Source organism: Pteropus alecto, unplaced genomic scaffold, assembly GCF_000325575.1.
Source record: "Pteropus alecto unplaced genomic scaffold, ASM32557v1 scaffold157, whole genome shotgun sequence".
Lineage (NCBI taxonomy): Eukaryota > Metazoa > Chordata > Mammalia > Chiroptera > Pteropodidae > Pteropus > Pteropus alecto.
This window is the reverse complement of record NW_006440626.1, coordinates 1,652,653-1,662,395: the sequence shown is the minus strand read 5'-3', so window position 1 is coordinate 1,662,395 and position 9,743 is coordinate 1,652,653. Positions and strand designations below refer to the sequence as shown.

General features: G+C 38.1%; 1 protein-coding gene across 6 annotated transcripts in view; it reads right to left on the bottom strand.

Moving 5' to 3' along the window:
- EFCAB6 (EF-hand calcium binding domain 6) overlaps positions 1-9,743 on the bottom strand; it is a 183,415-nt gene that overhangs the window by 154,994 nt on the left and 18,678 nt on the right. For all 6 annotated transcript variants that reach the window (XM_025050627.1, XM_025050628.1, XM_025050632.1 and 3 more), the window contains 2 exons: positions 8,847-9,058; positions 3,837-3,925 (listed from right to left, as the gene is read on the bottom strand). In XM_025050627.1, the coding sequence (XP_024906395.1) occupies positions 3,837-3,925; positions 8,847-9,058 (301 nt within the window). The remainder of the gene's footprint in view (positions 1-3,836; positions 3,926-8,846; positions 9,059-9,743) is intronic.

The window sequence follows — 9,743 nt, the reverse complement described above, 5'->3', positions numbered from 1 at the left end:
TTTCTTGTTCAAAAGCCTTCTTTCTTCCTTTCTTCTTTACCAGAGTCTACCTGCTAGAACCTGCTTCACATCTGCTCTGTTAACCAAAGCCCAAAGGCCAATACATGGTCTTTGTGAATGAATTTACCTTCGATATAATTCTCAGGCTCCTCAGTAAGTTCTTCACAACTCTGTGGTGAGTCATCTTGTGTGATGCTCAAAAAGCTTTTAAAAACTTCGACTAAAATGTTTTAATTGTTTTATATATGGAAGGTTGTAGTTATTTTTCAGGGAGGTAGCTTGGAGCCAAGTGCCATATGGATTATTTAATATGCAGAAGATACTCAGTCTATATGCAGAAATGTCCTATGTGTCCATCAGAAGCAAAAACGTTCAATTTACTAATTTTAAATAGAATAATTCCTTGGATGTTTGAAGGGTTGATGATGATACTACCATTACTATAGATGATGTGAAGTCTGCTATGCTAGATACAAAAATAGTCCCACATTTATCCTTACCAGCTTTCATATACTCAGAGGCACAGATTTTTGGATATCATTCCAGGTTTTCAATGTCTTTAGAAGCAAAATGTCCTTTTTAACTTCATGTTGCTCTCGACTTAATCGACCACTGTAGGGTGTTCAAGAACTTCCTCGTATGATGACTTTTAAGACAGTTCTAGTAAAGCTAAGATGTCCAGGGCAGAACAGGTGGTACAACATTTCTGTGTTGTGTTCACTCTATGTTGTCAAAGGCAGCAAGTTTTGGCTGATAGAAAATGTGACCTCTCAAACCACATTTCCAGACGGGAAGTGCTATAACCAGAATAATAAGTCCCGCCACCACGAATCCAGGGAACTCAAGCTGCAACTCAGTCAATGATTTAGCCCAAGTCTAAAGACCTGACAATTCAATGAGTACAAAGGCTGCCTATTATTCTTATCCAAGACAGTATGAAGAAAGTATACAAAATCTAGTTGAAAGGTAAACTTGAACACCACAAACGACGACGCCAGCTGTTTCTCCCTTTGCCAAATACTCTGTTATCAATGGATGAGCATATACTATGGCAAGGAGAGGGATTCCTACAGGAAAAGCTCTTATTATTATTCTTACAAATATAGCATAGAACTGTAAGATGGCAAATGTTGTATTTCAGCATACTGAAGAGATATTTCCACGATCTTATACCTTTCACTGTCACTGTTCGGGCTTCAGTGTCGGTCTAATTGTCACTCATCAACGTCAATTGGGTTCTCCTTCTCACTGTCTTTGATTTTCTCTTTAATTTTGATGTCCTGTAGTTTCACTGTGATACGTCCAGATATGCATTTCTTTTTATTATCTGGCTTGAGATTCTCAGTCATTATCTTTTCGAATATTGTCTCTGCCCTGCTCTTTCTCTTATACATCTGGAAATCCAATGAGAAGTATGTTAGGCCTTTTCTTCCCATCTTCCATGTCTTATTCCTGTCTTCTATATTTTGTATCTCTCTGTTTTTCTGTGCTGCACTCTGGATACTTTCGTCAGATTTATGTTCCATTCCACTAATCCTCTTTTCAGCTGTGTTTAATCCACTATTTTCACCTATCCAATGACAATTATTATATCTTTCAGTACCAGAAATTTTGTTTTTTGCTCTTCAAATCTTTATGATTATTGCCTCTAGTTTTGTATTCATATGTTGAATCCTTTCTTTCCTTTCTTCAAGCATATTAAAATACTACTTTTAGATTCTGTACCTGATAGTTCCAATATTCTCCTGGATATTGTTTCTATTGGTTTGCAGGCCTCATTGTTTGTCTCTTCATATGTTTTCAAGATTTTTTTTGTGGTCTACTGTTACTTGGTACTTTATCTGTGGACATTCTTTAAGGGCTAGGTTGAAGATGTATTCCTTACAGAAGGGCATACCCAGTCCAAGACCAGTTTTAAGTAAATTCCTAGCCTGAGACTCTTCAAGCCACAGAAGTAGCATTATTTCAGGCACAGACTTACATGAAAATCAAGTCTATTCACCCAATGCCATTGTTAAAACAGGTAGGTTTCCTCATTGTGCCTTCTGTGATGCAGGTCTATGTTTGTAATTTATCCTTACTGTGGGGCAGAGCTGTCCCGACTTTATATGTATTGATCTTCTATTAGGTTTCTCCACCTTGGGCAGACCCTCTAGGCTTTGTTTCTTGTCCTCTTCACTCCAAACAGCCAACAAAACTGACACACAAATTCACTAGGATTTGGTCAATGCCCTCAAGGCAATAGCTGGCTTTTTAGAATGCTCACTTTTCTGGATTCCAATGTTCACCTCATTTTTAGCCTCTGGGGATTAGTTACTTTCTTACCAGCTCAGTAACATATTAAAATATTTTATCTTTTAACCAGCATTTTAGTTGTTTTCAGTAGAAGTACTATTTATAGATAAACTCTACCATGCTACTAGAAAGAGAAGTCTCCATTCACTATAATGCATCATCTTCAACAATAAAGAGAATTTAGCTTCAAATTTAAAACTCTTTCAAACTTAGTATAAAAATTTAACTTTTTATGTTTCAGGAAGTAATTTATGATCCTTTTCATCTCAAATTATTAGACTAATGTTTCACAATAAAACACACACACACACAGAACTCTCCAGCTTTCAGTTTTTCTAGTTGTTTAGCTTTTTCAACAAAGAATATTCAAATGAGGTTACTGCTCGCCCAAAAACCTTACCCTGCATACGGTGATGTTTTAGGTTAAGACACGAGTGTGCAGTCTAGAGAACGAGCCACTCTTTTGAATGAGCCCAGACATATGTTAGTCCACCATTTACTAAGCATCAACTAAACAGAGCATGGCAAAGTCCCAGATCATGGAGGGGATAAGACTTTGTCAGTCTTGTTGGAACTGTTCCACTAATTTTTTTTAACTGTGGTAAAAAAAATAAAAAATAAATAAATAACATAAAATTTACCGTCTCGGCCATTTTGTTTTAATGTACAGTTCAGTACATTAAATGTTGTACAACATTCACATTGTTGTGCAACGGATCTCTAGAATTTTCTCACCTTACAAAACTGAGATTCTATACCCATTGGACAGCAGCTCCCGTTCCCCCTCCTCCCGCCACACTAATTCTCACACCTAAGCTGCATCCGTGATGGATTCAATCATGAAAGCTTTAATACTCAAATGTGCTAATGTTTTGGGACCAAATTTAATTCTTATAATTGTTTCCACAATTCCTGAAAAAATGAGGTTTAGTCATTTGAAATAGGTAATCTGAATAATTTTTTATTAGAACAAAATTTTATAAATCATAAACTAGAATGAAAAAACTTTACAGCTGAGAGAATCAAAGTTCATCCTTTAACACTCTCATTTTGCATAGAAAGCAAATGAGCCTCACGCTTATGCTAAAGCTATGAAACTTTTATAAAAGAGCTCATACGAAGACCTTTTTTTAAATGTTTAATTTCCAGCTACCAAACTATGTTCACTTTCCAATGAAAGACATTTAAAATGTATAAAAATGAACAAATTTGGCATCTTAATACTTTTACTTCAAAGTTAAAATTAACTATTTCTAAATCTGAAATACATTGCACATAAAATGTTAATCTGACTTTCATTTGCCGTTTCCATTTTTAATACAGTATCGTTTCCCTTCTTAAGTATATGCTATATAGATGTTGGAATCTTCTCTAAATAAACTTCAACTGAGGATTAATGCTATTAAGTTCCACAGGGGATGCTCCACCAACACATCTTCCATTTATATCTGCTGACGTGATTAGCGCCAATGACCTTATGTCTTATCTCTCATCATTGCCAATTTCATATTCTCCTATGATCAAAAAAAGAAAACACTTACCTCTTTATAACGTTTATATTTGGGTCAATTCCGCCAAACCTGGACAGGAATTCAAGGTACGGAACGGCACCAGAGCTGGTGAGGGGGATCTACAGTCAAACAAGAAGAATGGCAGCCTGTTAGAGAATTCAGATCAAGGCAGTGGACAGCACAGTAGGTTTCATGATGTAAGACAGGGTACCACCAGTGCGATGGGCATCTGGTAAACACTGCTACTTAATGCAGGTGTCTGAGCTGACATGCAGCCTCAGTAAACCAAGGTCAAAGAGCATGAGTGCCGGTCTGTGCTCAATTAAAAGTCAACAAGTTGTCTACAAAATTATCTAAAATCTGATGTATCTAAAATATAAAGTTAAATTTATAGAAATATATTCTAATATATATTTTACATATGTATGTTAATATGTATTGTATGTGTTAACATATATTACATATGTATAAATATATAATATAAAGGTATAGCTCCTAAGACGCTGAGGCCCAGCAGAGCTTTAACCTCTCAGTGTCATGTAAACTTCTCTACATTCATATACTTTTAAGGCAGAAAAAGTTATTTCTAAATTTAAAATCCTATAAAGGACGTTATTGGGTCAAGCGAGTCAATACAGTCTGTAGATGAAATAAAATTATTTTCTCAACACTTAATTTAATGAAGTTGATAACTGTGCTGTGATTATATAAAAGAATAGTTCTGATTCTTAGGAAATACATACAAGTGTTTAGAAGTAAAGAACCATAATATAACCAACTTCCTCTCAAACGGTTCAGAAAACAATATTATGTATACATCATGTATATCGTGTATAGTATTGTTTGCATGTGTGCGCGCACGCGTGCGCGCCCACACACACACACACACACACACACAGATCACAGGAGAAGCAGATGAGGTTAAATATCCATAACTGGCAAATCTGGGTAAAGGGTTCCTAGGTATTATCTATACCTTACAGGTAACTATTTATACTATTCTTATTTTTTCTCACAAATTTTCAGGAGGTTTGAAATTACTTTTAAGTAAAAGTCAAAATTTTTTGTAAGTGAAAATAATTATTTCCCTCCAAAACAGATTATGAAACTAAAGTTAAGATAAATATATAATCAACATAAACATATTTTATTAAGCTTTACACAGATACACAAAGTACAATTTCCCACATGTTCTGAACAGCTCCCAAGTCCACACAGTTGAGTCTGACGTTTACTTAGCCTTTCAAATTCCAGCCTCAGAGCCCAGCACGGCCATGTCAGTCTTCCCCAAAGGACAAATTTCTCTTTACTATTTAAAACGTATGTAAGTAGGAAAAGGAACCAGAAGAAGAGTGTGACGATTCTCCCTGGAAAGGCCACCCATGACTTCTCTTTCTGACGGGGAATGTTTAGGAGACATAATTTTGAGTAGACACTGCAAAGTCTCCCTAATCTTACAGGATGGGTAATTCCAAGACTGGATGCCCTCTTGGTCATGGCAGTGACCAGAGTAAATGAGCAGGAACAAAACATTTGTAGAGCTCATAGTCTATGGATGGGCACAGGCACCACTCTTGTGTTTTACGTGAGTTAATTATCTAGCCCCCAAAACCACCTTGTGAGGGGCTCAAATTTTCTGCATTTCACAGAGGTGTGACCTCCCTGTGTAGCACTGCTAGTAAGTACCAGTCATCTCTGACTCCAGAGCCCAAGTTCATCTCATCACACTAACCACCCTGCCTGTAAAAAAAAGAGAAGGAAAGAAGAAAGGAAGGAAGGAAGGAAGGAAGGAAGGAAGGAAGGAAGAAAAAGAAAAAAAAGTCCAGTAAACAGGCTGCGTTAAGGGAAATGACATGATCCTTAAGGCTTCAAAGCAGGAGTGAAGGAAGGAAGGAAGGAAGGAAGGAAGGAAGGAAGGAAGGAAGGAAGGAAGGAAGGAAGGAAAGAAAAGAAAGAAAGAAAAAAAAAAGAAGCTTTTGTTACATTTCATATTATTATTTATGGTCTAATGCAAATTCTAATACGGCAATTTTGCATTGACTGGTCCCCAAAGTTAAGTCCCTTAGACAACCAAAGATGCTAGTCCAAAAGGACGGGTCCTGTCTAAGAACTTGCCTTTTCAATTTCAATCTGTGATTCCAGCAAAAAAAAAAAAAAGTTTAAGAATCAAAACTGCCCACAGATGAGTTGCTGAAAGCAAATTCTTAGACTGGGACTGGACGAGGGTAGTTTGTAAATCACTGTCAATCATGCTGATAATTATCTTCAATGACTTCTTTACATAAATGGTGCAATTTGGGAACACACAGAATTTGTTTTCCCTCTCTGGAATCTATTTACCAATTCGACTCCTTTTAAACTGTTTATATTAATATTCAGAGGCCATATATTTTTTTAAAAATTTCATTACTATTAATGGAAACTGAGGTACAGGCCTTGATCAATCATCGAAACACCCTGACACACAAACATGCTTGACATTGTTCTTGAAATAAATATAAGCTAAAGTAAATTCACTATAATTCTTTTCTAAAATGGGGGAAATTCCCATGAAATAATTTACCAGTAATATACATTTGCAGTTAGGCTTACATTAACGGTTAGAAAAGAGAGTTCGTATCACCACATGGATTAGTCATTAAAAGATCTAGAAAAAGTCACACACACTGTGAACTCCAGGGAATAGGAAGAGAAGCCCTGCCCTTCATTCCCACGAACTTGGCCTCCTGTTCGCCATACCACACTCCAGCCTCCTTGATTTACATACGCATGGGTCACAGGAGCTCAAGGTCCTAGAAAAGCATGCCTATCGTTTAAGATATACCACGAAGACCCTTTTTAAAAAAATCTTTGAAGTTCTACAGTTCCCAGTGACTTCTCTTAAAAACAGATGTAGCTTTTAAAAACAGATACACATTTCGCATTTTCTGTACTTTTCCTCTTCCTGCATAGCTGATTAGCTTGGGAAGATTGTCAAATTTTTAAATTAACATTAGATCATGAATATAGGGAGACATTAGCAGGAAATAATATTTAACTCTCCATTTGGTACAAAGTATGAGTTAAACCAAGCCTATGAGAAAACGGATACACTGTTTGCACAGATAAATGTTCTTTAAAAGCAAAAGAACAGTTACCATATGACACAGCGATTCCACTCTTAGGTATGTACCCAAGAGAAAGGAAAACATGTCCGCACAAAAATTGGTACGTGAATGTTCATAGCAGCATTGTTCACAAAAGCCAAAGTCCATCAAAGGTGGCCTAGCCATACGATGGAGTATTATTCAGCCATAAAAAAGAATGAATTACTGAGTCATGCTACGATGTAACTGAACCTTGAAAACATTATGCTAAATGAAGGAAGCCAGACACAAAATATCATATATCGTGTTATTCCATTTATGTGAGATGTCCAGAATAGGCAACTCTATTGTGACGGCAGGTAGATTAATGGTGCCGGGGGGGAGGGGGAGGGGGAATGAGTGACTGCGAACGAATACGCCATTTCTTTTCGGGGTGATGAAAATGTTCTGGAATTAGATAGCGCTGATGGTGGCATTATTTTGTGAATATATTAAAAACCACTAACATATATTTTTAAATGGTGAATTTCATGATATAGAAATTATATCCTAATAAAGCTTTTATTTCAAATATAGATACAATAAAGAGTGACGCATGAATCAGTATGTACTGTTTGTGAAGTTCTGGAAGTAGAAACATTTTTTTAAAAAGAAGAAGAGAAAAGCTCTTCATCTTTCCTCCCCTTTCCCTTCTTCCCTGTCTGTCCCCTAACAATTCAGTCCTAAATCATTAGACGGGACAGAGAATAATGGTGTCTGCAGTGTTGGGGGAGCCGTGGTATTCCAGAGTGGGGAGGCGGAGCGCTGAAGACAGGATGAGTCACATGCCAGGGAGACTGATCCAATAAGGAAACGTACTAAGAAAGAAGCCAGGTTTCTCACTGTGGTAGTTACAAGTGTGGAAAGCGAGAACACCAGAATGAACCCCGAGGTGCTGGATTAGAATTGGCAGTATTGATGTGAAGTCATAGTTCTCAGTATGCGGAAAAATTGATATAGAAATAAATGTAGATATAAGTGTATATATTTATACGGAGGAGTGTATTCCCTAGAGCAAAATACCCCTTCCTCCCAAAAGCCTTCCTGGACTGCCACACCGCATTTTTAGCCAGCGCTCCGTCCTCTAACTCCTATGCTACCCTGTAAGAGGCCTTGTCCTAGTACTTAATGCTTCCAGAGACCCGTCGCTGAACTGGGGTCCCCTCAAGGGCGCCGGCAGCTTATTACTCTTCCCCGGGTCAAGCATACAGCAGATGCTCAACAACCACTTGATGCAAGAGCAAACGCCTATAAAAACAGACAGCCCCTGACTTGTGATGGTTCCACTTATGGCTTTTCAACTGTACAAAGATGCAAAAGCAGTGTGCATCCAGTGGAATCCATACTTTGAATTCTGACCTTGTTCCCGGGCTAGCGACATTCCCCAGTGATGCTGGGCGAGGGGCAGCCATCACAGTGCCTAGCAGGTTGCACAGTCACGAGGCCGAACCCCGAAGCTCTAGAGCACATTCGCAGTGTGGGAGGTTCTGCCCAACCACAGGCAGATGCACGTGTCCTGAGCACGTTCAAGGTGGGCCGGGCTGAGCCACGATGCAAAGTCGGTGAGGGGTCTTGAATGTGTTTTGGACTCTGGATGTTTTCAACTTAAGATGGGTTTATTGGGATGTAACCCCAACATAAGTCAAGGAGCATCTGTACTAAGTTCCAAAATATAAGCTGACCAAATACTTTATACATTGGAAGCTTTATAAAAAACGAAAAGAAAATGACTGGAACAGTGCTACATGCAAAATATGAGCCGAGTGCCTGCTGATCGTGCCAAATCGGCCAGAATTTAATTAAGTGGATTGTGAAAAATAAAACTTGAACTGCTCACTTGGGATAATGGGGGAAAGTCAGGGTCACCTGCTCTTCTCCACAGTTGTGTTATTCTAGGTCATTATACAGACTGTACCTGGGCGAGCACATCTTGAAACTGTTCTCTGGTGAGAGGCAGCAGGAAGGTGGTGATAATTCTTCTCAGCTCACTCTTGGACACTGTCATGTTGTGACCGATATCAAGCAGCTGAAAGGCTTTTTTCAACTCATCTCCTTTATTGGTAATTTTTTTAAATAAAATCCGTTTAATATCTAAGAAGGACAGTATTGGATTTGCAATATCTGTGGCTGTAAAAGAGAAACAGCTATTTATTAAATGCGCTTGAAGCTAAGATACTAAACCATTTCACTGTGTATTAGGATCAAACAAACTTCTAAAACAGTATGTCTATGGTATCCGGGTTTATGCATCTAAACATCAGATGACTTGCCACAGCAGATCTGCAGTCACTGTTTCACCTCCGAAATTCGATCAATGTAAAATGACAGTGATAACATTAGAAAGAAAAAACATGGCAGAGGACACATGTCACTACAAGTGAAAAACAGGGATACTGGAATAAAACTTAGTTAAGAATCAATATCATTTCAAATCGGTCTTTAAAATATCATATTTATTTAGTATCTCCTTGCCAAGTTTTGAGGGAAAACCATGTAATTCTTCAATCTAGATCATTTCTCTTTCAAAGACAAGGAAGAAATGAGATGGGCTTGACATTGAAAGGTAATGGAAGCATGTTTAGAGTGCTCAAAATGAGCTTCCAGGGGCGCTTGCCCTTCCTGGGAGGAAAAGGGGTGGTGTCCCAGCTACAGTGCATTAGGTCTGGAGTCCCCCGCGTCACCAAAGGAGAGCTGATACGACACCGGCCTCTCGCCCCTCTACCTAAGATGAAAACTGTAGAAACGAGGTAGAAATAACATAAGTAAATACCGAAGCTACAAATCAACTCACAGTGCCAAGCAGGATCATGAG